At 47.3% G+C, this 15,569-nt stretch overlaps 2 protein-coding genes across 2 annotated transcripts; one reads left to right on the top strand and one right to left on the bottom strand.

The window, feature by feature from the left end:
• Positions 1 to 2,256: 2,256 nt before the first annotated feature.
• Positions 2,257 to 7,466, bottom strand: JCHAIN (joining chain of multimeric IgA and IgM). Its single transcript, XM_082281519.1, has 4 exons — positions 7,367 to 7,466; positions 4,517 to 4,652; positions 3,551 to 3,631; positions 2,257 to 3,338 (listed from the first exon to the last, which is right to left on the bottom strand). The coding sequence occupies exons 1-4, from the start codon at positions 7,428 to 7,430 to the stop codon at positions 3,137 to 3,139; spliced, it is 483 nt and encodes a 160-aa protein (XP_082137645.1). The 5' UTR covers positions 7,431 to 7,466; the 3' UTR covers positions 2,257 to 3,136.
• A 3,937-nt stretch (positions 7,467 to 11,403) lies between these two features.
• On the top strand, positions 11,404 to 13,051 carry UTP3 (UTP3 small subunit processome component). The gene has a single exon (XM_082281721.1). The coding sequence runs from the start codon at positions 11,408 to 11,410 to the stop codon at positions 12,986 to 12,988; it is 1,581 nt and encodes a 526-aa protein (XP_082137847.1). The 5' UTR covers positions 11,404 to 11,407; the 3' UTR covers positions 12,989 to 13,051.
• The last annotated feature ends 2,518 nt before the right edge of the window (positions 13,052 to 15,569 follow it).

The raw sequence follows: 15,569 nt of genomic DNA, 5'->3' as shown, positions 1-15,569 counted from the left end.
CTTTTTATGTCACTTTGTGAGCTAAGTAGCGCATTTTGTGTACCTTTGCTTAGTTAACACGCTAAGCAAGGAATTTAAACAAAGTACTGTTGGTTGAGGTATGGAATAAGCCGCAAATTTTTTTGCTTGCATAATTTTTTGAGCTCCATGTGTGTTTACTAGGCTTTAATTTTTCTTTTTGGAGAATAAGAAGCTGACAGGTTTTTTTACATTGTATTTAATTAAAAGAGAAGAGCTGGTTTTCTTCCTTAAGGCATCTTTTTTTGTTTCTATTCAAAGCTTCTAAACACGGGTGTGTCTGTTGTTGGGATTATAGAGAACAAGTTAGGGGGTTTTCCTTCATTTTTAATTAATTGTTTTCCAGTATGGAATGATTACCTGTTGTAGGGACTTTTTGTATGACAGTATGTTGGAAGGTTTTCCCTTTGTTGCATAGTTGACACATGAGTTAAACATGCCCTAAAACAAGCAAAACAGAGACCCCAAAACACTCAAACTTGAAAGAATGGGTTTTGTTCTTAAGGTCAATCAGGCTCCATTGGAAACCAAAAAAAGGGGAAGCTGTTACTAAAGTTGCTATTAGGGCACTAAGATGTTTCTCTGCACTTTGCACTGTATTTCTTAATTTTTTCAATGAGTTAAGCAGTATTTGGGGCTGCGGAGTTCATGGATGGGGTAGAATTGCACTTGATGTTAGGGTGGGAATTTGGAGATGGGCAGCTCCTGGCCCTCTTTTGCCCTTGCTGCAATCACCCCCCGGCTTCATGTTCCATCAAAAGCTATAGACTTCAAGTTTTTACAACATCCAGGAGGTTTTACTTGAACACATTTAATGTATTTGATTGCCAGCACTTCATTTAAACTCTATGTCAATTCCTGGCCTTCAATTGCTGTAGGGAATTTGTCTTCCTGGACTTAATACTTGTAACTTTGTAATTGAGAACAGGGTCAATGTTCTTTTCCTTTTAAAAAAAGCCCAGATCTCTAAGTCCAACAGAAATATTTATTTCTGGGTCATGACTCATAAATTATTTGCAGACTTGAGACATAGGAACTGTGTTGTTTTGTTCAAGGGAACAGGGCTATGTTACAGGAGTGACTTGACAAACTGCACAGTCACTTGCAGCTCCAGGGGGAGAAGAACAGTCCAGCTGACGGTGCTGATGTGAGGTATTTGTGTGGAACCAGAGGACTTTCAGCCTCAGCTTTGCTTGCTGTGGCATTCCTCTGCCTGAAACACAGATGTTTCTTCCTCTGAGGGGAGGAACTTGCTGCAAATAATTTTTTAAAGGTCAAACCCAGTATGTTCTTAGGAGTAACTGAATAGCAAAGGTTTGTTTGAAATGATAAACTGGCTTTCTAAAGGCTGCTTAAGTACCCCAAAAATATTAGTTTTGAATTAATACCTTTCCATGTCTGACGAGGATTAAAGAGGTGACATGGAAAAGAACTCTAATTTCTCCCTCTCAGACTTTACTTCATAGCTGTAACCTAGTAACTTCTAATGTCACAGCATTCTGAGACCGGGGAACACCAGGATTTTGAAGATGAAAATGTCTTTGAGACAAATTTTGGTGAGTTTTACATGCCCACTGCAATACTTAGTCTGCCAAGAGGCTCTCTGCTCTCGGCATTTATTTGAATTGGCTTATTTTTGCATGAAGGAGGGGGAAAATATTATTTTTACAAATGCATTTTTCATAACTCTGACATAACATCAGAATAATTTGTGTCAGTCCTTTTTTACCCCTTTGCTCTTCAAAATTTGGCCCCACAAGATTTCTTCTTTAGGACAGACACCTTTCATGTGAAAGAATATCCCCCAGATCTGTCTTAAAAGTACTTTATTCAGAGGTGATGAAAACTTCTGATCTGTGGATTGCAGTTTGAAGAGTTAATTTAGGTGATGTTTGGATTTTGAGACTCTCACCCTGCACTGATTCCCAGGGCCTCAAAGCAGCTCAGCGATGCAGAGCTGATCCTAAAATGATAAGCCAGTTCAGCCTCAATCTGTCAGAACTTCTGTAAGTGCATAGAAATATTTCTATTCTGGTATTTTGGTATTTTGGGAGGCTTTGCCTGTAAACATAAGCAGTTATTTAGGGAGAGTTTGATTCATTGTGAAAGAGAAAAGAATATGATTATAGGTTTGGCTTCTTCTCATGCCTTCTTACTGAATTGGAATAGAACACACAGACTGATGCAGAAAAAAGTTTATTGAATATTTCACTAACAAAACTACTACTATGGGAATAAGGTTTTTGCTGTTTCATTGCTCCAATTCTGAACCCTGAACTAGGGTCCCACTCCAGCAATTTATGTCCCCTTCACAGAATTTTTTGAGGTTTTAAATGCAAAATGAGGAACAAGAAAAGAAATTTGAGCCCACTTGATTTTTTTTTCCCACCATTTAAACCAGGAGCAGGGGTGGAAGAAGGCATCAGTATCAGTAAAGCAGTGGAGAAACTGAAATGCCCAGCATCTCCCAGAAGAGTTGAATATTCCTGGCACAGCTGAGGGCTTGGCAACTTTGCAAAACACTTCAGGGTAGCGGCGTCTTTTGGTCTTCTCTGAATCTGTGAGAACTGGAAGCTTGCAGATGCCCAGGTGCTAGAAGGGTCCCTCATCTTCTCTCTCAAATATGGTTTTACAACTCTCTTCTAAGAGCATAAATGCTGCTAATGTCATCAAAGGCCTTTTATGAAGATTGTGCAGAGATTGCTTTAGATTGCTCAGGGAGGGAAGGGCACAGACACTCCTGCTGATGTCTGTAGCAGCCTTGCTGGGGGGAGGACACACAGGGTACTGAAAAAGACAGGTTCCCCAGAGCTGCAAATCAGTGTCGTTTTCCTGACTTCAAGGGAATGACTGCCTTACATCTGCCGGGGATCTGCTCTGTGTGGTCTGAGATACAAAACGGCATTACAAGTACGTGCCAGGGACATGGGAAGGGAGTTTGACAACCAGGAGCTGCTCTGGGGAGATGGCACGAGTCTGAGGTTGGAAATGGGAGGAGACAAGTTGGGTTACTGTAGGAGCTGGCATTTGGGTGCTGTCATCCAGGTACTGTGGTGCTATACATACATCTTGGAGAGGAACGGGGGGCACCAAGGCTCTAGCACAGCAGAGAGCTGAGCTACTCGGCGAAGCAGGAGGCCGGCGTCAGAGCTGCTGGAACCTGCCTCACCTCCCCGTGGTACAGGAGTGGCACAGGGGAGCTGTAGCACTCGTTCCTGTCGTAGGTGTAGCAGGTCTGCGGTTCCTCGCAGGAGTTGCCCTGCTGGGCCTGGTGGATCCCCCCACCCAGCTCAATTTCTACAGGGTCACAATTTTTGCAGCTGGAAGATATGGAAAATAGAACAAGTGTGAGGAGTTAGATGAAAGGATGCCCCTGCCAAACCCCAAATCTTCCCTGCTCATCTGCAGCTAGAGCCAGAGGAGTGCTGTGCCCTTTCTAGGTGTTCCAGGGGAACATCTGGTCCTCAAGCATCTTTTAGAGCTGCTGCAGGTTAAGTCTTGGGAAGTGAAGTTAGGAAATAAAACTACTTACAGCTCACTCAAGCGGTAGACAAAAGTGGTCCTGAGTGGGGACAAGGGGTCAGAGATGTTCTCCCGAGCCTTCAGGGGGACTCTGTAAAGATGGGAAGAGAATGACTCTCATGAAAACTGCTTATTAAACAGAGTCTGCTCTGTTGTGAGCAATTCTAAACTCTCATCTTCTTCTTCAGGTTATTTTCATTCTGACCCTTCTCTGAATCAAATCCCAGGAACAGGAGATCTTGGTCCTCTGCACCCTCCAAGGCAACAACCCTCCCCAACAGGACTGCAGCAATTGATGTAAGTGCCACTTGCAAGGTGACAGGACTGACAGATAGTGTTAACATCTGTTAAACTCCAAGCTGGCAGATGCTTGAGACTGATGGACAGCAATGTTCAACTAGTGGTTCTCCTGTTGTGAGCTCTGCCAGTGCTCCTGCAGCTCTGGGCTTAGGCTGGTCCTTGTTTCCCAGAGACACACACGCTTCTGTTGCATTTGTGTGAGTGGAGAGGACAGGACAAAGTCCTACTCTTGAACTGAGCTCATGAGAGACAGATAGTTTAGGCATGAACTGATAGTTTATCAGTTTAGGCCTAAACTGATAGTTTAGGCACTAACTATTTTCCCAAGCTTTCTGTCAGGTCAGGAAGCCAATCCAGTGTCATGTGCCCAATCTGATTTCAGGTTAAATCAACTTTTGACAGGTCATGCTTTACTTCCCCAGCCTATTTTGTCAAGTTACTACTGGTCTGCTTAAAACATGGAGATGCTTTTTGTATCTTAAGGGACAAACACCAGAGAGGTTCACGTGAGGTAGAAAAGCACTAAGCAAAGGGAAATATTCAGGATACCACAGAAAGCAGTGCATGTGACAAGCTGTTTGCTTCATCAGTGCTGGGACCTAAGAACCAATGCAAAGAAAACTCAACACTGCATCCCCTGCTCACCATCTCCGTGAAATACTCGGCTGCCACTTACATGATGCGGATGTTTCTTTCCAGGACTTCTTCATCGGGATTTTCTTTGGAGGGGACAAACTTTGAGGTCACTGTTACACACTGACACTTATTATTGACCAGCACGTACTCCGCATTGGTGGGGCCCACTGGATAACCTGCAAGCACAGGATATACAATCCCAGAATGAAGAACAAAATCCTTGAAAGCTGCTCTAGCAGAAAGCCAAGGGACGAAAATGCCAGGAATGCACCACTAAGGCACCTGGATTGATTAAAGTCCAGGCTGCAGCAGGTACAAGTGAGTCTCTTAGCAAAGATGAGTTCAGCTGTCTTCCTGCTCAGCTCAGTGTGCTGCCGTATGTGGATGTGGTGGGACTGGAAAGGACAAGATTAGGAACCTGGATGCTTTGGTTCGTGAGGAACAAACATGAAGGAATTGCTTGTAAAATGAGACTTTTAGCCACATCTGGTGACTGAAGTGCTCTTTTACCAAGAATTGGTTAAGTCATTCCTCTGTCAAGCACCAAGACTGTTCCAAGCAGCCCAAACCCCAGTTTGGATCTGACCTCTAAATAGATGTCTCTGACCTTGCCAATGTGGCAGATGTCAGTTTTCCTTGAGTGGTATCTTGTCCTTCAGGTTCCCGGGGTAACAGATGCCAAAAAGCACAGCAGGACCCAGCAAGGAGGCAGCCCCCTGACCTGGCAGGGAAAGGCAGGTGGCCCTGATGATGCTTGCGGTTTGCAGGGAAAACTCCAGTCCTGATTTACCTCTCCAAACTGCTGCTTCTGGCATGCTACTCGATATGAAACTCAGTCAAAGCAGGCTAAAACATGCCAGGTGTCACCCAGAGGCTTTTGGGATTTTCCTGATGCAGTGCAATGCTGCTTTACTGTGAGTAGATGGATTTGAAATAGTTCGTTCTTTGCTGGTTTGTTTTCCTCAGCCCAGACTCTGGTCTCTTCACCCGTAACAAGCCAGTCTTGCTTTTGTGTGTTGTTTTTACATCCCTCTGGATTTCTAAATGCTGCTGAAATCAAGTTCACAGCCGTCACTTTGCAGCATCATTCTTGCTAAGCACCTTCAGCCTGCGTAGAATACCAGACCCAGTGATTTTTGTCATATGGGGACAGTGTGTATTGGGCTCAGATGGAGCTCATTTCTGGGGACTTGCCTCCTCTGCTTGTCCCTTGGTTTAATCATAGAGAGAAAAAAGAAACAGGCTGAGAACATCTGTGTTAATCATGTCTATAAAGGATTTTGGAGTCACTTGAACTTAAAAGCTTTGGTCCTTCCTGCCCTTATAATATCCCGGTCTAGTTTGCTTCCATTCCAGGTTTTCTGAGATTGTTACAGGCATCAAAATTGAAAAAGGTACAGATCTTGTGTAAAATGATGCCTCAGTGACCCTAGAGTTGGCCTGCTGGTTACAAGTGCTGTCTGTGGCCTTTGGCAGCAGTATACCTGCTGGATAAGATTCTCTATGGAGTGTCTAGCTTGGGAAGGAAATCACTTTCCTAGCTTGTTCTCCAAGCTTCTTCTCTGCCAACTCATCATTCCACATGAGCTCTTCCCTCTGATGCAGAAGCCTCCCAGAAAAGCCTCCCTAGTCTCTGGTTCCTTGTCTTGGCCTTTCTTTTGGCTCAAGGGAAGTCTCTGGCTTCTTGTCCATCACACAGGTCCTCCTCTGCTGTCTGTGCTGCGTTCCACATAACACTGTGTGCAGTTCTTCCCAAACCCTTAATCCAAAGCCAATGTTCAAGTCAGATCCTATTGGCTTTTGGGTTGTCCCAAAACCTATGAGAGCAGGCTTTAATTCTAAAATTAGATTAACACAATCTTATGCATATGCAGGTTTTTCTGACTGCTCTAAAAATACTGCCCTGATTTAATTCCTTGTGTTATGCTCTTGGTTTCACTGTTCAAATTACTGGTGCTCCATCAATTTTTCATTTAAGATTACAAGGCTCAAAAAATGTGATTTTATCAGCAGTATCTCCACGTGTCACCCAGTAAAGTCCCCTTGGGGAGAAGGTATTTAAATGCAAAATTTCGTAATGCTGTTCTAAATGTCTGCAGGTTGGATTTCCTGGTGCCTGAGTTACTGCCCAAAGCTGTTCCCTCCCTCCTCATTACTTACGTGGCTGTGTTTTGGACAAAATTTCTCATCTTTCAGTATTGCATTGTCCTGTGATACACCGTGAAGCCCAACAGAATTGTCTGGGGTAAGCAATAAGATGCCCACTTCCAAAAGCTGCAGGAAATGCAGGGATGCAGCTGTCCGTGCTTTTGGGATGGTTATCCCTGAGCACGGAGTCAATCCTGCAGACCAGATCCACCACGTGCAGCAGGATGGATTCAGACTGTGTAGAGACCTGAGACCCACACTGAGGAGTGTCCTGGGAGGACAGGCTGAGCTCAGTTGAAATCAAGAGTTTCCAAGAAATTCAGTGGAGTTACATAATAAGCTACAGTTTAATAGGAACAAATTGGCTGCGGCCATACGACAGGATTACCAGAAGATTTTGGAAGCCTTTAGGTCTAGCAGGTAAGAGCCTTCAAGCTCCCTAGGACTGGAGAAAAGCAAGCATGCACATTTGCAGTTTATTGCTTCAGAAACCAGATAAAAAATGGCTAATTATCAAGTCTTAAATTTGGAGCTAGTCATCCCTTTATCCTCCAGGCAGCAATTAAAACCACACAGCTCTGATGCAGAAACACCCTGAGGTGTCCAAGCACCACTGAAGCACAGCTGCTCGAGCAGGCTTTGAGGTTTGACCTCTGACTGTTAGAATAATTTAGGGTAAATTACACAAAACCTGCCATTGATGTCTTAATCCCAATTTTCCATCTTTTCAATGCTCACCTACCTGCCACAAGGACGACCCCCAAGGAGACGGCCAAGGCCACGCACAGCAACAAAGAGCTCTTCATCTCGCCTTCCCTTCTTTTGAAGAATGTGAGTGGAGAGCCTGACTCTGCCTATAAGGGCGTGTGCAAATTGGTTTCCTAAAATAAACAGCCCAGCCAACACTGGAAAATGTGGCTGGGGACTGAAACCAGGTGTGTTAATGCATCGAGACCTCTGGCTTTCGGAGGGGAAGGGAGCAGGGGGTTGCATTTTTGTTGTGCTTTTTTCTGTTCTTCACCAACAGGCAACAGAGCTGCTGAGTACAAGGAGGTGCAAAACTACCCAAGCCCTTAGGGGATATCTTGCCATCAGGGCTGGTGGAAGGTACAAAAGTCCAAGACCCACAGCTCTGGCTCCTAATTTTGAGAAATCAGACTCAAAAATCCCGTGAGTCCTATTAAAAAAACACTTCAGGCTTCAAAATCAGAATCCTGTTTGGACCATCTCTGTGCCAACCTGGGCTGGACCTGCCCCCAGAGAACCTGCAGTCAAAGCAGGAAAGGTGACAGGGCAGGGGTGAAAGAGGCACAGCAACTGCAGCTCCTGCTTTGAGGAGTTCACTTCCTTGTGAATGGCAAGGGGACTCCATGGGATTTGTGTTTATGAGAGGTCCTGAGTCAGGTCCCAGGGAAACCCTGGGGTATTGCAGACTTTTCCTGATGGAGGGCAGTACTGGAGAAGGCCTGGGATTTTTTTTGGTTTTGTCCCAGATTTGGGATCATTTGTGTAACTTCTGAAGAGCCAATGTTGCAATGTAGCCTATAATGGCCAGAGCTGTCTCTGCAGCATTTGCGTGTATCTTGTACAGAAAAAGCCACTTTTTAAGGGAAGCCCAGGCTTAGCAAGGGCTTGCTTGCTCTTGCCAGCCTTCTTCAAGAGGCTGAACTCTTTTGGCAGTGCTGCCAGGCATCCTGGTTCCTGTCACTTTGCAGGCTGTCTTTCCTTTTCCAGACCCTGCTGGCTGGCTCCCTAAGCCCAGAACTGTTCTGGGCCCCCTGGCTGTGTGCCCTGAGGTTTTCCCCAAGCACAAACCCCTCACCCTGCAGCTGCATGATGCAACGAGCTTTCAGGTTACATCAGCAGCACTCGTGTGCAAGGGGAGCATGGGATGTGGGGGGACGATGGGTCACAGCCCAGCTCCTTGCAGGGCTTTGGGTTCTGCCATAGTTCTTTACAAACCCTGTGTTCTCGTTAGACATCTGTCTTCAGCAGAGAAAAAATTTGGGGGTGTTTCCTTTCCCCACCCCAGAAAGCATTGCTAACACTTTAATGCAGCCCTCTCTCTGAGACAGGTGCAAGATGTTCCCTGTGCCCCATTTCTGGCAGAAGGTAAAAAATAAAACTCACTCACCTGGGTTGATAGGGATGTCTGTCTGAAGTACTGTTTGTTTCAGTCACCCTTTTCTGTAAGAATTTTTCTAGAATTATACAAGAAGGGAGGGTGCTGGCACCAGGACAGAGCACATACAAGGGAGGCTGGCTCTGATCTGTTTTGCCAAGCTGCACTAATAAAAAATATGGCACTGGGAAAATGCAAGGAGAGTATTTTCAAATGTCAAGGCAAAGACTGAGCAGAATTATACCTGTGTCTTTCTGTTCACTTTGGTGGTTTTCCCTGGCTGCTGGTGCTCAGCATATCTGGATTTCGGTTGCTAAATCTACACGTGTGTGTACAGTCCCTTGGTCTGGATATGATGACATGAGAGCTATTTTCAGTCCCTTCAGCCACCTGCATGGCTCTGGGGATTTCTAGCTAGAAAGCTCTTGAGAGGAAGGGTTATGCTATGGGCTGTTATTTTTATGGATTACTCCTGTTTTACTGGATGACTTCTGGAATTTTATCTGGCTGAGCAGGCATTTGGCAAGAGGCTGAGCGGGGAGCTGGACTCTCAACCTCCCTGCAGGGCAGAGGCTAGAGATGGAATAATGGAGAATTGGAAAAGAAATGGGAACCAGCCCTGTGGTTTCAGTCTCCGTTCACATGTCCTGTGCTTCCAGTTGGCCTTGGACATGGTGAACTAGGATTTTCCAGGTCAGAAGCTGGGCAGGTGCCTGAGTGAAGTGAGCAAAATAGTTGTTGCTGTGTGTCCTTGCTGTGCTGGGTGAGTAGGACAACACCAAGGCACAGGGCCTCTCCACATAACACACCATCCGTGAGCAGTCTGCTCTGTGCTTCTCTTTGCTCCTCCTTGCTCATTGGGAAGCCAAGAGAGTGGTGCATCTAAACAGACCAGCAGCATTCCCCGATGGTTGTCTTGGTAGCAGTGATTCCATGATGCTTACAGCACACTGGTTTGGCTTGAGCAGCTCCTGGATCAACCAACTCATGCTGGAGATCATCTCCAGCTTCACCAGAAGTGGATGATGTTTTCACTAAGTCCTGGAGAAGGTTTGAATAGACATAGATTGTTTCCTGCTCGTGGAAATTAACTTTGGATTGGGAGACATGTCAATTCCATTTAAATCCAACAGAGTCCAAGTGGAAGTTAGTATGCTAATTTTTGACAGGGCAGACTTGAAAAAAATTAGGACACTTAAGATGGAAACTATCAAGGTCAGGGACATGAGAAAGGCCTGGGTTTCTCTAAGTCCCAGCTACAAAAGTTATCTGGAATTTCAACCTGGCAGGAACTGTCTGCAGATGTCTCTGCTTGGATTCACACAAAAAGCCAGCAGGACTGAGCAGCCAGATGACAAAGCCTGATCACCAGGGACACCTGTATTTAGTGGCCAAGTATCAAGTGAGGATTTCCACCGAGGTATAGCTAACAAATGTAAGGGATGCTGTGTGTCTCCAGACCCAAGTTATTCTTGTTGCTCTTTCTTTTACAGGCCTGTATCCAGGGAGGCTGAGTGTGTCAGAAAGTCAAAACGGAGACCTGTTTGCCACCAGATCAATCAGAATCCAAGAAAGTGAGTAAAGCTGTGCACTCCACCCTGTTTCAGCAAATTTGAATATTTGCTTGACCTGTTTTTTTCCACAAAAAGGTGGACAGGAGCATTTATAAATACACCCGCACCTGTTCTGTGGTGAGAGAAAAGCACCTGCACTTGTACACAGAACTGCTCTTGCCGGGACGTGTGCGTGCCTAATTTATCAGCCTTTGGGTTTCTCAGTTTGGACTACACTAATGCCTGTGTCTAATTACTCTGTTCTTGTGGCAGGGCTGCCTGCAGCTCATAAAAGCAGACTGCTCCCCTGTGGCTCAGTATTAATGTCATTTTCCCTTGGGAAGGGTGGGAGGCTGGGCTGGTGCTCTGTCATGGCTGACAGACCCACAAAAACATAGGATCAGAATGCAGAGGCAAATAAGTAGAGATTGCATTAAAAGCCCGCCTAGTGAGGGAACCCCAAGTGTTGAAAAATCAGAATCGCTTCTTTTCTGGGACACAGGCACCGCTTGGCATAAGGGGATGGATTCAAGGAGTGCCGAGGCGATGAAGCAGCAGCTGCCGAGCTGTGCAGCCTGAAGCTGCCCCGCAGCCCCCGGGAACAGGCCCGGCTCTTGCCGCAGCTGCCTGTATCCCTGTAAAAGTGCGACTCGGTGACGGGAAAGATTCGGAGAGTTCATGTGTGCACCTCGGAAGTGTCCAGGGAGGTTTGCAAATACTTCTGCTTCTCTGCGGTTTGATCTGGTCGTAGGGAACTGAGTACCAAGTCTTGGTTACAAGGACACAGGTGTCAGGTGTGTTTTCCATCTGTTTTTTTCCTCGTTGCTGGAAGATGACGGCACAGACAGCAGCTGTACATGGCTGGACTTCTAGAGGAAGAAAAATCCCTGAGGAGGACACAAAAGGCTTTTTCTTTATTTTTCCACGTGGCATTATCGCCTGCTGAGAGCTGCCACGGCTGAAGCCCCTCCTCCCCGCGGGCTTCCCGGGGCATCCCCCGTCTCCCCGGGGGCGTGAATACGCTCCGGCCCTGGAACAGGAAGAGCTCGGGAGCGAGCGGAAGGGACGCAGCGGAAGGGGAAGCGTGGTAGAGGCGGCGGTGGGAGCCATGCGGACCCGGCGCGGCACCGTCCTGCGGCCGCGGGCCGAGCCCGCCGATGAGCCCGCCGATGAGCCCGCCGAGGCGCCCGGCGGCCGCGCCGGCCCCGAGGAGCTGGCGGACGATGTGGAGCGCTTCCACGAGGAGCAGTTCCGCGCCGTGATGGCCGCCCTGGACAGCGGCGATGAGGCCGGGGACAGTGAGGAAGAGGAAGAGGAGGAGGTGCTGGGGCTGCAGCTGCCCGAGGACAGCGAGGAGGAGGAGGAGGATGATGAGGATGAGGATGAGGAGACGCAGGAGCGGAATCCCTTTGTGGAGTACAGCGCAGAGGAGGATGAGAATGGAGAAGATGAGGAAGATGAAAATGATGCTGAGGATGAAGAGGGGGACTTGTCCATGGAAAGCGACTTGGAGGAGCGGCATCCAGAAGCCAAGCTCCCCCATGAGCTCTCCTGGGGCCAGCGCAAGCAGCTCTACTATGACACGGACTATGGGACTGATGCCCAGGCCAAGGGCAAGAGGAGCCAGCAAGAAATCGATGCTGAGGAGGAGGAAGAGGAGCAGGAGGCTCAAGTCATCCAGAGACGGTTGGTGCGTGATTTGGGGGAGGATGATTACGGTCTGGACATGATCCAGGGCTACCTGGCTGAGCAGCAGAAAACCCACGACAGCAAGGGGCAGAAGATTGATAAGGATCTGCAGGCCCTTTCCAAGAAGGAGCAGCTGAAGCTGCTGAAGCAGGAGTCCCCGGAGCTCCTGCAGCTGATGGAGGACTTTGAGGTGAAGCTCATGGAGATCAAGGATGAGTTGCACCCACTACTGCAAATGGTCAGAGACGGCACTATTCCCCAGGGGAAGGGCAGTCGCTATTTGCAGACAAAGTATCATCTCTACCTGAACTACTGTGCCAATATCAGTTTCTATCTGGTTTTGAAATCCAAGAGGATGCCGGTTCATAGTCACCCCGTCATCGAACGGCTGGTGGCGTACAGAAATATCATCAATGACCTCGCTGTTATAGACCAAAGGCTTTCCCCACAGGTCCGTATGCTTCTGAGGAACTACTATGACAAGAAAGAAGAGAAGCTACGGAAGGAAAACAAGTTCTCTGTGTTTCTTACCATGGGTGGCAAGAAAGACAAACCAAAACCTGCCTCTGCAGCTGTTAATGGCCAGGCTGCTGCTGCTGCTGCTGCTGCTGCTGCTGCTGCTGCTGCTGCTGAATCATCAGGTGAATCGGAGCTGGATGAGGAGGCTGCCCTAAAATACTACAGGATGATGGAGGAGAAGCTGGCACTCAAGAGGAAGAGAGCTGGAGACGAAGATGTGCTTGAAGAAGCAGTGGTGTCGGAAGCAGAGGATCCCACTAAAAAGAGAGGGGTGACCTATCAGATGATCAAGAACAAAGGCCTCACGCCCAAAAGGAGGAAGATCGATCGCAACCCCCGGGTCAAGCATCGGGAGAAATTCCGGCGAGCCAAAATCCGCCGTAAGGGCCAGGTCCGCGAGGTCCGGAGGGAGCTGCACAGATATGCCGGGGAACTGTCTGGCATTCGGGCCGGGGTTAAGAAAAGCAGGAAGCTTAAGTGATAGTTATTTTTTTGTAAGAGCTGCGAGTAGCAGTACTGAATCCAATAAAAATTTTATACTTGATATCGTGGGGTTTATTCTTAAGGAAATGGGGGGGTGGGGTGGGCTGTTTTTCAGAGGATGCTTTCTAGAAGGTGCCATCTCCGAGTGGCACAGGGCCCTTTCCGTACCCCACCCATGTCTGAAGGTATTTTCCTCTGTTGTGGTCTGTCATGTTTCCATAAACAGGAAGCCTTGAGAGATTGCAAGGGTTGTATCAGGCAAAGGGAATTAAATGGGCCGTGTGGGACTGATGGGGGGATGGGATGGGATGGGATGGGATGGGATGGGATGGGATGGGATGGGATGGGATGGGATGGGATGGGATGGATGGACCTCTTGAGGGTGGGTTGAGAAAGGGGTGCAGCAGCTGTCACTTGCCTTCTCTGTTTTGCTGTCTTATTCTGGTCCATCCCATTCCTGTGTTGAGCTGCAGAGATGTGGTTAATAGTTAATTTTTGTTCTGATTAACTCCTTTGTTAGGTCTTAAATGTATGGGCACTACTTTAGGCTGTCTTAAATTAGTCCCATGTGGTCTGAAATACTGTTTCCCTTCCTGAATTCAGTGAGAAGCAAAGCAAGGACTTCTCTGGAATTTATAACCATGTATGTAATAAACATACTAACTTCCCCTATGATAAATGTTAAATGTTATCCGCTGCTACAGGACTGAGTAGCACTGCTACAGGACCACCTTACAGATGGGCAAGGTTTATGTCTTCAGTGGTCAGGTAAACTTTGAGGACGTTGAGATTATTTCCATGCCTTCTCGTGAGTAAATGCATTATAATGCCACACTGAAATGCTTGCCAGGAGCTAAATGGCCAGTTCCAATCTGGGCTGTAAAAAAAGAATGAGTGATAATTCTTCTGAAGTTTAACAAAAACTCTCTTGGGTAAAGCCTGGACTTGTGTCTGGGACAGGTTTCAGCAAGCCCATGCCTTGGTTTGTGTACCACACCATCTGAAAGGTATTCGTTTTCCATACGAAATTATTTCAGGGGAATAACTACTTTATCTAGTAATGTGATGGCATATCATGGGGGGGGGTTGTGTGTGTGATGGTCTTGGGGGAAGCCAAGATATGAGTGTGTGCTCTTGATCCTGTGACGGGCCAGGTTCTGTAGCTCAAACATGCAGGTGCTCTGTTTGTGCTCTGCAAGTGACATGTGCTTTCATGGGGTTCCTGTGTAAACCTGGACACGCCAGGCCTGTTTCTGCCAGGAACATGCTGTTCACTGCTGGCTGGAGAATATTTTGGTAATTTTCCAGGCTGTTTGTTGAAGGAAGAGGTAGAAACACAATAAACTTAAGCTGGGCAGATGGGAACAGTCCTTTTCTGTCTCAGATGCACCAAACAGGTCTTTTCCTTAGAGCTGTGCTTACTCACCTGCCCTTCCTGTGAGCAACACTGTTGGCTGCTCCTTCCCAGGGAGAAGAGTCCCGGCCTTGCTGAGGAGGGAAGTAGAATTTTCCCACCTTTAACTCCCCACTGGGATCATGATTGGAGGCTGCCACTGATAATGCTGAGCTGTGCTCCGGAGGCTCTGCCAAGAGGTCAGTAAGAGTTAAGATGCTGGGCAAAAAAGCAGCTTAGGTGCTTTTTCTGGGGAGGGATGGCGTTGTGTAACAGGCATCACATGGGATGTGGAAAATACCCAGCAGAGGTGCTCCCTGATCTCATTACTACAGAACCTGCTTGTGCACATTTCACACTTGATGCAAAAATGAAGGGCTAACAGTCTCTCATGGATCTGGCTTTGTGCTTCCTTGGAAAGCTCCGGGCAGCTGGCAAGCGAAATTCTGGCGACTTAGATCTGAGTAGTAAAAAAGGGAAATAACAAATTGGTATGCCATTACAGACACATTCCCAGAAACACTGGGATTAAGTTGAAGGCCGGAGGGAACGCGGCGGGTCAGCGGCCCGGCCCGGCCCTGCCTGCCAGCAGATGGCACAGCACAGCTCCTGGGTTAATGAAGATTAACTGGGCATTATGTCTACTTGGTTAGTTCAGAGATTGGACAAAGCCATGAACATCATTCCTGTGTGCTTTTATGTATGGGTGATCACGGGAAGGCTGTGATTATTAATGCTGTGGGAGCAGGGACACTGTACAGTGTCTCTAAGAAATACTTGCAGTAATGTTTTGTGCTGAAGGGAAATTCCTAGTGGTGAACAGGTTTTGAAAATCCCTGTGAAAATGGACACATGAAATCAAGCAAGAACCACAGGTGATCAGGAAAAGAAGCAAGGAGTGGATCAAAGTCCTGGTTAATGCTGCTTTTTTCCTTTTCCAGTACTGCTTCTGGAGAAGGTGCTGACACTGCCAAGGAATGCTTCAGCCATGAGATGGTACTTGCCCTTGCCAGCGTCCTGCTTGGAGAGGACTGGCAGCCTCAGCAGCACCTAAAGCAGGTGGGGATTCACTTCAGTAACAGCTTTGTCTCACCTCCATCACCCTCACAGCCGTGGAAGTACCTGCTCTGGGTCTTTCCCATCTGCTCACCTGTAGCACGGTGATCCAAGGGATAGTCAGTCCTCC

This window comes from Coloeus monedula (genome assembly GCF_965178545.1).
Source record: "Coloeus monedula genome assembly, chromosome: 5".
In the NCBI taxonomy this organism is placed as follows: Eukaryota; Metazoa; Chordata; class Aves; order Passeriformes; family Corvidae; genus Coloeus; species Coloeus monedula.
This window is presented reverse-complemented; position numbering and strand designations above follow the sequence as displayed.

What these genes read in the sequence shown, in the direction of transcription:
- JCHAIN (XM_082281519.1), bottom strand. Translation starts at nt 7,430, where the DNA reads ATGAAGAGCTCTTTGTTGCTGTGCGTGGCCTTGGCCGTCTCCTTGGGG. An exon ending in GAAAGAAACATCCGCATCAT is followed by an intron (nt 3,632 to 4,516) that starts GTAAGTGGCAGC and finishes CCATCTTTACAG; the next exon opens with AGTCCCCCTGAAGGCTCGGG. An exon ending in GTCTACCGCTTGAGTGAGCT is followed by an intron (nt 3,339 to 3,550) that starts GTAAGTAGTTTT and finishes CATATCTTCCAG; the next exon opens with CTGCAAAAATTGTGACCCTG.
- UTP3 (XM_082281721.1), top strand. Translation starts at nt 11,408, where the DNA reads ATGCGGACCCGGCGCGGCACCGTCCTGCGGCCGCGGGCCGAGCCCGCC.